General features: G+C 39.9%; 1 protein-coding gene across 1 annotated transcript; it reads right to left on the bottom strand.

Moving 5' to 3' along the window:
• Nucleotides 1-5,391: 5,391 nt before the first annotated feature.
• Nucleotides 5,392-7,216, bottom strand: ZNF280B (zinc finger protein 280B). Its single transcript, XM_010828826.1, has one exon. It carries the CDS (start codon nucleotides 7,147-7,149, stop codon nucleotides 5,512-5,514), a length of 1,638 nt encoding a protein of 545 aa, XP_010827128.1. The 5' UTR covers nucleotides 7,150-7,216; the 3' UTR covers nucleotides 5,392-5,511.
• Between the last annotated feature and the right edge of the window lie 6,107 nt (nucleotides 7,217-13,323).

Genomic DNA, 13,323 nt, shown 5'->3' on the forward strand with positions numbered 1-13,323 from the left:
ATGCTGAAGCTGAAGCTCCAATACTTTGGCTACCTGATGCGAAGAACTGACTCACTGGAAAAGACCCTGATGCAGGAAAGATTGAAGGCGGGAGGAGCAGGGGACGACAGAGGATGAGATAACCATCTGATGGTGATGGCATCACCAACTCAATGGACTTGAGTTTGAGCAAGCTCCTGGAGTTGATGATGGACAGGGAAGCCTGCAGCCTGGCGTGCTGCAGTCCATGGGGTCACAGAGTAGGACACAACTGAGTGATTGAACACTTGAGATACTGCACAACTGGACCCTGATCCATATCTGGACCTGACTTAGATGACAAGGTCCTGAACTTCAAGTTAATGCTATAATGGATAAAATCTTTGAAAGCATTGGCAGGAAAATGCATTTGGGACATAGAAGTATGTAAACAGTTTGTGGCTATGTGTGTCCACGTGACTTTAAATTATGTACACAAATCCTTTCCTTCAAGGGTGCACCTTATACTCCCCTTCACATGTGGGCTGGACTTCGTGGCTCACTTCTAATGTTAGAATATTGCAGAAATGAAAATGAAGTGTCTGAGACTAGGTCATAAAAGGCACTGCAGCCTTCTTGCTTATCCTTTGGATCACTCACTCTAGAAGCCAGCTTAGTCGAATCTTGAGAACACTCAGGTAGCCCAGTACAAGCCCAGGTGAAAGAACTGAGGCTTTCTCCCAACAGCCAACAAGGAAACTGGTTTCAATAGCTATGTGAGTAAGCCATCTTGGAAGGAAATCCACCAGCCCATGTCAAGACTTCAGATGATGGCAATCTCATGAAACCCTGGGCCAGAACACTCAGCTGAATTATTCCTGGATTCCCAACTTTCAGCAGCATATGAGATAATATTGTTTTAAGCTGTTAGTTTGGGGTAATTTGTTATGCAGCAGTAGTTCATTAATGCACTGCCAACTTTGGGCGATGTCTTTATCCAGGGGTACCTGTCCATTTAGTCCAATTTTAGCCAGAATCTGCTAAGTCAGTTTAGAAAAAATACCCCACCCTTGATCTGACCACCCTCAGTATCAGCTCAAATTCCTTATCACTCACCTCAGTATCTTATCAGCCTTGCTTAGCCTTGCAAGGATCCTCTCAGTTGAGCCAGAACCCACCCTCACCCTTATGGTCCTCTGAGTAAGTTTCCACCCACCGACACCCACCCTGTTGCTGTTCATTGCTTTTCAGTCTCCCAGTCTCTCTCTGCAACCTCATGGACCCACCCTGTTCCTTAGCTGTTAAGTCCCAGCTGTGTCCCTGCTGGAGTCAGACTTAAGCTCAATCTCTCTCCCCGATTGTAAGACCCCACTGTAGTACTCTTACCTTGAATAAAGTTTTTCTTACCACCTTTAATAAGTGTTATGAATAATTTTTTAACATTTCCAAGTTCTGTTACTAGGAATTACTCTCAAAGGAATATTTTTATACCTTTACTTTTTATACTATATTAATTTTGGGGAACAGATTTCTAGAATTAAAACATTTCACGTTTTTACCATACAAACAGAAAATATCTTTTAAAATATATTTATGTATCTTAAAAAAAAAAAAACCCATGTAGTAATCTGAAAAGGTTGTGTATATAGACATGTCAGTGTATATACACACATACCTTAGAGCTCCAAGGAAAACTGAATTCTCAGTAAACTATAAATTAAAACATTCAGCCTGCAAATAGTGAAATCTTTGGAATTAACTTGCCAAAAATCATAGTGAATGAAATTTTAATTAAAAAAATGTATACATAAAAATATTTGGGATTTGGACAAAACTGCTGTTTAAATAAAGGTAGGTCAAGTCCTAAACCCTTTATAAAAAAAAAAGAAATACTCAGTATCATGTAATAACCTGTAATGGAAAAGAACCTAAAAAAGAATAGATATGTATCTGCATAACTAAATCACTGATATACATCTGAAACACAACACTGTAAATCAAATATATTTCCATAAAAACCTATAAAGAAAGCTTTTAAAATACAAGGTTATTAAAAAAAAAAATCCTAAAGTAGAAGGTATATATGAATTGAAACAAAAATAGAAAACAACAAAAATAAAACTTGTTGGGATAATAAAACAAGAGCTGCTTCTTGGAAAAAGAAAATCAGAAACATTGATACAACTGTGGCAAATCTAATAAGGGGAAGAGGAAGTTAACTCCAATACTAGAAATGAGAAATAGAATGAGATTCTGAGAGGATAATATTCAACCCTGAGTGGAATTACTTTTGTTTCAGGAAAGGTCCAGTCAAGCAAAAACCTGGGGAAAGAAAGGGAGGAAGGAAGGAAAGAAAGAGGAAGAAAGATAGGGGAAGAAAGGAAAGGACAAAGAAAGAAAAGTAATGTCTCAACAGATGTTGTAAACTGTCCAATAAAACAATTCTCTTTAAATTCTAAAAACAGAAATAGAAATTTATTAAGCCATATACTCATTGCCTTTGATGGTACTAAAAACAAGAAAACCCATTAACACACCTGTTTAGAAGTCCTGGCCAACATAAGATTATTTTAAAAATGTAAAAATATGCCATGTTATTTGTAAAAAGACAGACAGCAGAAATAATTTTTAAAAAACATTTTATTTCTATAAATACTAATTTTACTTACAATTTTTTGGCAACATTAATAAAATAATAAATTTTATCTGAAAGAACAAGCAAAATAGACAAGGAAATTCACAAAGGGCAATAACAAAATAGTAATCTTGACAGATATTCAATATATTTGTAAACAAAACAAAGTGACATTGCCTTAAAAAAATATAGAGGTATCAATAGAAAAACAGAGAAAGCTCCTGAAAGAACTCAACTCACTATTAACTATCTTTTATTTGCAGGCACAGAAACTGACTCAAGTTAATTCTAAGATGCAAAGCCCTGATGTTATTATCTCTTCTGTTTTTTGTGTGTGAAAATCTAGGAAATTTAGGCTGGAGAGGGAAGAAGAGGGTAGAGACATAAAGTGCCTTTAAGGAGGAGGAAAGGGAAGGAGTTGGAGATTTCATTGTGTGATTTTAACATTGGTGAAGTACAAACAAGGGAGGTAGCAAGCCATGCAGGCCTAGGGGAAGAGCATTTCCAGAACAGCAGCTGCAAAGTCTTGGGATGGGGAAGAAATGGAATTTGCTTGAGGAAAAGCAAGGCCAGTGTTGTCAACAGTGCACCAGTGGGGAAAACAGTGGAGCAGAACGACAGAGAACGGAGAGAGGAGGTAGTCAGGGACCATATCACTGGAACCTTTTCAGTTGGCAATAAATACAACTCGTACTCCTTAGGAGCATATTCAGAGCAAACAACAGTAACAGTGTCGATAATACTAAGCAACAGTAAAAACACCTAACTAAAACATTTCACATTTTTACTATAGAAATAGAATAAAGGAGATAAGTATGCAACAGTCTGCACATTTATTTATACACAGACGTTTTCACCTGAGACCAGAACACACACACACACTCTTTCTACACCTAAAGAAAGTGGTTTAAGCTGACACTTAGCAAAGTGCTTTGGCCCAAGCAAACTAACTGGAAAGGCCTAGTAAAATATTCAAAGTGCAAATCAATCAAGCACTGAGTAAATAAATACAATAGAATTTATACTCTAAATTACCTAAAATGCAGACAATATGCTCACTACAGCTTGGTCATTTGTATCCTTCCTCTCCAGCTCTGAGAGGGACACTAACCCCTTGGTGATTATCACTTTCCAGCATTTTGTGAAAGCTTAGAGAATTTAAATAAATTGAGGAGGGGAAAAAAAAAAAAAGTGGGGAGAGATAAAGAGGATGAGAAAGGAAGAGGAAAAGGAGAGATTTCTCCTGGCATAGGTCTATAGCCAGGATCCCAGGTTCCTTGAATGGTGCACAGAGATTGCTAGGTATCTGTGCCAGAAGTGGAGAAGGGATGGCATTAAAACATGCCTAAGGAGACTCAACTCCAGGAACCCACAGAGGCAGCCAAGTGTGCTGGTGTTCAGGAACCAATACTTGGAGGGTACCCCGCAGGTCTGTTAAAGAGCCCTTGGAGACTGCAAGAAAAAAGGTCTCCACAAGTATAATCACAGATTAGATAGTTGGATAGATTAGAGGAAGGATAATAACCCTATGACCTGATAATTACTGAAATAAACGAGACAATTCCTGCACATCAGACTGTGTCAAGTAAGACCGAAACTCAGTATTAGTTTGATAACATAGGAAATTACACACACAAAGAATTAACTGTTAACTGTAATACATTCATGTCCAAGGCAAGATAAGATACAAAACTGAAAACTTCACATGTTCAACTAGGGTAAGACACATGTAACTGGAAAAAGTAAGGAAAAGTTCTATAAAGGGTTTTATCACCCTGGACCCTTTTTATCCACTACATTTACTATTCTCGGACAACTCCATCGTAGCTTAAGGGTAAGAGAACAAAATTTAGCCCAATTCATAAACTGAACAGATTCCCTGTGTTTGATCCTTTTCAGTTAAAACTATGGGTCCAGTACAAATCAAACTGGATGTCAAGGCTTTTTTCCTTGGGAATCTTAACTTGCTTTACTACTGTGACTGAGACAGATATGGCTACTTCACTGTGACTAAAGGCTAGCCAAATGGGAAAGGGGATGGAATGAATCAAATTCCCCTTTTGATCACTCAACAGGAGGTCCACAGGCACCAGGCTTCATTCTATTAACTATCTCTGCTTCTCCAACTGCAGTCAATGATACACAGGGGCCTGCTTGATGCTTGCAGGGGCCTCTCACCAAACACAGGCATTTTAATGGTTGGCTTCCTTAGCTGTCCCTGGGCTAGGTAAAGACACTCTGAGACAGTGTTCCTTCAGCCTTGGCTCCATGCCTGGAGTGAATGTGTGCCTCTTACTCAACTGGGACAAGAAGCCACAGCTCTTCGCTGACTACCCTGTGTCTGGTCCAAACTCACATCACAGCTTCTCCATCAACTTCTCCACACCAGGCTTTTGGAGCCAGGTTATCTTAGATCAGCACAACAGAGGCACTTCGGAGAGTTCAGCAGCACATGGGACCATACCATAACAAAGCCATTCCAATCTGGCTATATAGTTAATACTGAGACCTTCAAGGCATGAAAACAGTTGAAAATTACGTTGCTAAAACACTCTACAGATTATATATATAGTAGAGCTTTCGAACTTACAAATAACATGAAATACCAAAATAAATAGGTTGTTACTTTTCCTCTCTCATTCTCTCTCTCACACACATACACACACGCACACACACATACTTTTTACGTGTTAAGACAATTATATGAAAAACAGGTAATATCATTTTTAAAAAACATCTCAACATTCAGATCAAACAAAATTGTACTTCATGAATTAAAAAAAAACAACACACACAAATTACCCATTGGTTTCACTATATTTGATACTATTGAATAATGCTATAATTTGCATTTATTATTTTTAATGGGGTTTTTAACTTTGACTGAAATACTTGCTTCAGACTTACTGAAACTAGAATTAACAGGGTTTTTTTGAACTCCTACTTTTAGATTTGGGGGGTGATGGTTCAGAATCAGATATGTTCACAGTAATGGATGCTACTTCCACCAATCCTGGCTGAAGAGGTTCCAGTGATACCTGAATAACAACTTTTGTTTCAGGAGGTAATCCTTCTAGCTGCTTAGGCTTCTTAAACATTTGATGACACTGGGTCTTGTGCTCCATTTTCTCTTTGAAAGTTAAAAACTGTAGCCGACATTTGGAACACTGGTGAAAACTCTTTTCCCAGTGCCCTCTATAATGACACATGTATGGTGTTGCAGTTTTAAAAATTTTGAGACAAAAGGGGCAAAGTAAATTCTTAGTGTTACCATGGTATGCTCTGAAATGTGCATCCACATCTGCAAAGACTGATGATCTGTAATTGCAAACCTGGCATACATAGGGCATTTCACCAGGCTTATGATTGTCTTTCATGTGCTGTAAGAGAACCTGATCTGTCTCAAAGGACAATTCACAGATTTTACAGACTGTGGAGGGCTCCTGGGAAGTGTGGACACTTTCAATGTGACACTGCAGCTGGAATGGGGTGGGAAACTGGCGGTGGCAGTGCTGGCAGGTGGTGTGGTTTTTCCAGCTGTCACCTCTCTGCCTCTCAAGTTCCAAATGGTGCTTCATGTGATTCATAAACTTGAGATTTTTTAGAACTTTCAAGCAGCTGAGGCATTTAAAGGCTGTGTGAGTTTTCGGTTCTGGCTGCCCATCTCCTATATGCTGTCCATAGTAGAAGTCACGAAGTAACACTATCAGATTGCCTTCTGTGGGATCAACAATCTTTTTTTGACTTGCTAAACTTGGAAAGTCAGTTTTTGTCAGTCCATTTTCCCCTAAAGGACTTACAGGCTTGCAATGAACATTGTCCTTTGCAAAAGCTGTTGGACAAGGTTCTCCATTCTGAACATGGCTTAATGAGGTATGAACACTGTCTGGTTTGCTTTGCTGAGTAGTCAAAAAATTTTGCTGAAAAATACCTGAAGAGGACAAAGCTAAAGAATGTTCCCCTATAATTCCATCACTGAGTTTAGGCCTTTTGGGATTTGTGCTATTTGTTTCAGAAGTGGAAAGTCGCTTTGATACACGAGGACTTTTATTCATATCTCCTGCAGAAACTGTTGTTTCTACTGGATGCTGCAATGAACTTGTGAAGGTAATCAAAGGAGAACATAACTCTGAAAAGCTCTTAGGCACTATTTGTGGTGAAATATTTTTATAATCAGGTTTAGACAAAGGCTCAATAATAATAGGACTATCTGTTGATCTTGATTCAGAGTCAGAAACTGGCAAGACAATCTTTGCTTCGGACGTACGAGTCACATGACTAACAGGCTGTAATTTGTGAGCATTATCTTTCCTGAAGTGACCATACCTTTTTCTCCTTGAACATGAACCTGGGGTAACTCTGTTCAATATGTTTGAAACGACTGGTTTTGAATTTGAGGTCATTCCAACAAAGATCAGATCAGCATCTTCATTTACATGTTCCACTCCAACAAAGATCAGTTCAGCATCTTCATCATCTACTTGTTTGGTTTCTCCTATGCTTTTCTGTGGTTCTGGCTCTTGGTTTTCTTCACATAACATACATGGTGGTTCCATATTTTAAACACTTTTTTATTCTTGAAGGATGTGGCCACAAGTCCCAGTGCTTCCTTTATATAAACTGCCACCTAAGTAAAAACATACTACATATTAGTTAAGTACAGAAAAATGCGCTATTTAATTATCTCCAAAACTCTAGGGTAGTTATAAACACCCTTATCTTACAGATAAAGACACGGAGTGTCAAAGAGACTAAATGACAGCTGAAAAACCTATGACTACAAGCCTTCATGAGAGTCATAGCTTTGCCCCATGTTGATTTTAATCTCTTCTATTTAAAAAGAGGAAAAAAAAAACCCAACAACACTGATCATTAGGTGAAATCACATGTAAAGGATGAGTATTTAAAAGAATCAGCTATTCAATGGCATCTTGTTTTGTAGTAAAATTGGAAGAAAACATATCTTAAATGCACATTACAACTGATTCACACAGACTACTTTCATAAATGTTAATACAGAAAATAGGTAGCAAATTCAAAGTATAAAGTATCTATACATAGTCAACAAATAGCATAATTCAATGTCAAGCAGTTAACACAGGCCTAGCAAATTGAGAATGAATTCTCTTGATAATCTCACCCCAATTCCACACTGATATATACTAAATTTCTCCCTCTAATCCTGACTAAACTTAAATCCAACAATGCTTCATCCTTCACTCCACATGTTTCTTCCCCACATAGCAGGCAGTGATGCCAGTATTTCTCTAATACCAATATCAGACAGAGACATCACACACACACACACAACCGATATCCCTTATGAATATAGAGGCAAGCTGCTGCTGCTAAGTCACTTCAGTCGTGTCCGACTCTGTGTGACCCCACAGACAGCAGCCAACCAGGCGCCCCTGTCCCTGGGATTCTCCAGTCAAGAACACTAGAGTGAGTTGCCATTTCCTTCTCCAATGCATGAAAGTGAAAAGTGAAAGGGAAGTCACTCAGTCGTGTCTGACTCTTTGAAACCCCATGAACTGCAGCCCACCAGCTCCTCTGTCCATGGGATTTTCCAGGCAATAGTACTGGAGTGGGGTGCCATTGCCTTCTCCGATAGAGGCAAGCATCCTCAACAAACTACTGGCAAACAAAATCTAACAATATATAAAAAAGATTATATACCATGATCACATGGGATTTATGGAGGTATGCAAAGTTGGTTCATTATATGAAAGTCAATCAACATTATGCCATTTTAATAGAATAAAGGACAAAAAACACATCTGCCTGAAGAAAAAGAATTTCCCTGAATCTAGCACCTTTTCATAATAGGGGTTAAAAAAAACACTTAATAACTAAGAACAGAAGAGAACTTTCTCAGTCAAAGGGTACCGTAAAAGACCCACAGCTAACATCATACTTAATAACGAAAAACTGAAAGCTTTCCCTCTGCTGCTAAGTCACTTCAGTCATGTCTGACTCTGCGCGACCCCATAGATAGCAGCCCACCAGGCTCCCCCGTCCCTGGGATTCTCCAGGCAAGAACACTGGAGTGGGTTGCCATTTCCTTCCCCAGTGCATGAAAGCGAAAAGTGAAAGTGAAGTCGCTCAGTCGTGTCCGACTCTTAGCGACCCCATGGACTGCAGCCTACCAGGCTCCCCTATCCATGGAATTTTCCAGCCAAGAGTACTGGAGTGGGGTGCCATTGCATTCTCCGATAACACAAGGAGCTATATTCATATCTTGTGATAAACAATAATGGAAAAGGATATGAAAAAAATTGTGCGTGCATGTGTGTGTGTGTATACACATGAAGGAAAGGAAAGGTAAAGGGAAGGAAAGGAAAGGACAACTCTCGGCAAGCACGTACAGAAACTGGATCCTAACTGCTACAGCAAACAGTATAAAGGCTCCTCGAAAAATTAAAAACAGAACTACCACATGATTCAGCAATTCCACTTCTGGACATAAATTCAAAAGAAGTTAACATGGGGTCTTGAGATATTTGCACAGCCATGCTCACAGCAGCACTAATCACAACAACTAAGAGGTGGAAGCATCTAAATGTCCATCAAATATGATATATACATACAATGAAACATTATTTGGCCATATAAAAGAAATTCTGCCATATGCTACAACATGCATGATCCTTTAAGACATCAAGCTAAATGAAATAAGCCAGTCATAAAAAGACAAATACTGTATGTTTCCACTTATATGAAATATCTAACACAGTCAAGCAATAGAAAGGAAACAAAGGAGAACGATGGATTCCAGGGTCTAGGGAAACAGGGAAGAAAAGAGGAGTTGTTGTTTAATGGGACAGGTGATGGGTATAGAGTTTCAATTTTGTAAGATGAAAAGGTGTAGAGATCTGTTTCATAACAGTGTGATAAGGAATTCCCTGGTAGTTCAGAGGTTAGGACTGCACGCTTTCCTATCAGGGGCCTGGGTATGATCCTCAACCAGGGAACTATCATGCAGGCTGCATAGCACAGCTAGAACAATGACAACAGCAACAAAACAACACTGTGACTATGTATGTGTGTGTGTGTTAGTTGCTCAGTCGTGTCCACCTCTTTGCGTCCCCATGGAGTGTAGCCCACCAGGCTCCTTTGTCCATGGGATTCTCCAGGCATTGGAGTGGGTTGCCATTTCCTTCTTCAAAAAGGCTAATGAAAGCGTGTGAAATATTTAGCATGTAAAAATGGTTAAAATGGTAAAATTTAAGTTACATGTTTTTTACAACAATAAAAGAAAAAAAAAATTTAAAAACCAGGAAAAGAATTTGAATAGACATTTCACCAAAGATGATATACAAATGGCCAACAATCACAAAAAATACTGCTTAACATCATTCAGTCAGTTCAGTTCAATTGCTCAGTTGTGTCCGACTCTTTGCGAACCCATGAATCGCAGCACGCCAGGCCTCCCTGTCCATCATCAACTCCCGGAGTTCACCCAGACTCGTGTCCATAGAGTCAGTGATGCCATCCAGCCATCTCATCCTGTCATCCCCTTCTCCTCCTGCCCATCATTAGGAAAATGTAAATCAGTCTCAGTATCAAAAAGAGGAATAATAACAAGTGCTGCAGAGGATGTGGAGAAAAGGAATCTTCATATATTGTTGATGTAATTGCTGTAAAATGGAACAACCACTTTGGAAAAGTGGTTTGTCAGTACCTCAAAAATTAAATATAGAGTAGCCATAAACATGAACGTGAAGTCGCTCAGTCGTGTTCGACTCTTTGCAACCCCATGGACTGTAGCCTACCAGGCTCCTCTGTCCATGGGATTTTCCAGACAATAGTACTGGAGTGGATTGCCATTTCCTTCTCCAAGGGATCTTTCCAACCCAGGGGTTGAACCCGGGTCTCTCGCGTTGTAGACAGACACTTTACCGTCTGAGCCACCAGGGAAGTAGAGTAGCCATATGATCCAGCAATTTCACTCTTTTGTATATATCCATAAAAACTGAAAATGTTAAGTCCATGCAAAAAACAATGTTCACAGCAACATTACTCACAATAGCCACAAAGAGTACACCATCCAAATATTATCCATTAATTGATGAATGGATAAATAAACTGGTATATGCTCACAATGGACTACATGTAAGCCATATATCATATTCATATTCAGCCATAAAAAAACATGCACTGCTATACATCCATGAAATGGATGAATCTTGAAAATACATGAACTATGGGACTTCCCTGGAGATCCAGTGTTTAAGACTCTGCACAGGTTCCATCCCTGGGCTGGGAACTAAGATCCCACATGCCACATAGCTAAATAAATAAATATTTTAAAAGAAAATATGATATCTGAATAAAGCCAGACACAAAGGTCATACATTGTATGCGGGAGAACTGTAGGTAGAAGAGAAGCAGGGAAGAGAAGCATTCTGTAATCCAAATGAAAAATTTTTTTCGGAGAGGAGGAAATGAACTACTCTGATAAAGGCTGCCAATAAATTAAATAAAATAAAAACTAAAAATTCACCACTGAGTTACACATTTGGAATTCACTGATGACCTTGACAAGAGTGGACTTAAAGGAAAATGAAAGAATTGGAGATATAAAATTCTACAAACAATTCTGTAGAAGTCTATAAAAAGCAAATATGCAATAAAATAAGCAGAAGCAGGATGTGTCACCAAAAGATGGATTTTTAACAAGAGGTGACATTATAGTCAGTCTGTTTGCTGATGGGAACCATCCAGAGAAACAGAAAACTTAATCCAGGACAAAGAAGAGACTTGCTAGAATATCACTGAATAAACAAGAATTAAGTAGATCTAGCACACAAGAAGTGTACACAAGCCAAATAATTTGCTCACAGTAACAGTACTGAGATCATATGAAGAAAGGTTGGCATGCTGGATTATTGGGTATGGTAGCCAGCCTTCAAGATGACCCCAAGTGAATCACACCTCCTGATATTCCCACCCCTGTGTAGTTCTCTCTCAAACTATCACAGGGTTGACCTGTGAGACTAAGCAAATACAGAAGTGAAGATGTGTAACTTCTGAAACAGACTCTGCACTTTATCTTGGGTGCAAGTTCTTTGCTGAATCACTCATTCTGGGAAAAGACAGCAGCCTCCACATGAGCAGCCCCTTGGAGAGGCCCACAGAGGGAGGAACTGAGGCCTCATGAGGACAGCCAAGTGAGAGAGCTTAGATTCAACAAGCCAAGTCTTCAGAGGTTGCCAAACCAGATAAAAGCTTGACTACAACCTCAGGAGAGACCCTGAGGCTAAACTACCCAACTGGATTCTAGACCAAGAGATAACAAATGTTAAGTTCTTTCAAACTATTCAATTTTGAGATAATATGTACAACACAAACATTTCGAGTTATAATATCATTCACATCATACTTACACACAGAACAGTTCTCCTATAAATATGGCAAAAATTAAAAAACACAAAACAAACCAAAACACCTAAAAACAGGAGTTGCCTGGCAGTCCAGTGGTTAGGACTCAGCCCTCTCACTGCCAAGATCCTGTGAGCGATCCCTGGTTGGGGAACTAATATCCTATGAAGCCACATCGTGTGACCAAAACAAAACATGGCAACATTGATGTGCTGTGAAGTTCAAAGCTGTACCAGCAATAGATAACTATACAACAGAGCTGTAGGCACAAGTTGTTGGGCATAGAGCTACCTATGATCTTGTTTACTGGCATGAAATGAACTGAGATGGTCCCTTGCCCCCATCCTGTGGAGTTCAATTATTTAATGAAATAAAGCCCTTAAAGGTACAGAAATGAGCAAGTAATCCCATGTAAACATGTTAAATCACAACATATTTTCTCTGAATGAACCACTTTATTCATTTATTCATTTGGCCATGCTGCTCGGCTTGTGGGATCCCAGTTCCCTGACCAGAGTTTGAACCCAGACCACTGCAGTGAAAACCCACAATCCTAACCACCAGGCCACCAGGGAACTCCCACACCTTCATTACTTTGATTTGGTAGCTAAAACCTTAGGATATGTACACTGCCTCATTTTAGCCTCACCAAGTGGTAGGAGTCAGCTCTACACAGCTTAAAACCCATGGTGCTCTTACGTTTTTTCTTTCAAGACGGCAGGAGAAAGCAAGCCACCAGCCTCCCTGCCTGTTTTTAAGGCTGCAACTCAGAGAGCTTCAGAGTGACCTGAAACCATGATTGCCCTGAAGTCACCACCCACAATCAGGGTCAGCTAATCCCCAATCAGGAGAACTCTCTCTCAACAGCAACGTGTCAGCCCATGAATGAAAGGAGAAAAACGGAAGGCAAGAAAGACGCAACTTTGTTCCTTATTGTAAAGATGTCCGTCACCTTACCTCAGGGGCACACTGAAAATCGAGCGCTTGAGACTTCCCAGGCAGGAGAAGGTCACATCCTGGGGGCGGGCAGAAGGAAAGGTCAGGGTGAGTCACGTGTTCCAGGAATGTTCTATCCCCCAGGCCCTACCTGGTCCTACCCTAGGGATGCTGACCAGGCGTCTCACACTCAACCAGCGCAAGTGATTGAACTCCTCTTCCCTGAGCTTCTTCCTCCCACCTCCCTTCTCTCAGTAACAAACAAACAAATACCTGCCAACTTCCCGAACCAAAGGCCTGAATCTCGGGCCCCCAGGGACAGGGGCAGCCCTGGAGTCCGAGGAGAGGCAGAGGAAACAGGAAAACGACCAAGACGCCGCGGCAGTGAGGAGGCCACTAGATCGATTTTT

Source organism: Bison bison, unplaced genomic scaffold (assembly GCF_000754665.1).
Source record: "Bison bison bison isolate TAMUID 2011002044 unplaced genomic scaffold, Bison_UMD1.0 scf7180017864495, whole genome shotgun sequence".
In the NCBI taxonomy this organism is placed as follows: Eukaryota; Metazoa; Chordata; class Mammalia; order Artiodactyla; family Bovidae; genus Bison; species Bison bison.

Bases quoted from the DNA above. Each gene is read 5' to 3' on its own strand.
- ZNF280B (XM_010828826.1), bottom strand. From the start codon at position 7,149: ATGGAACCACCATGTATGTTATGTGAAGAAAACCAAGAGCCAGAACCA.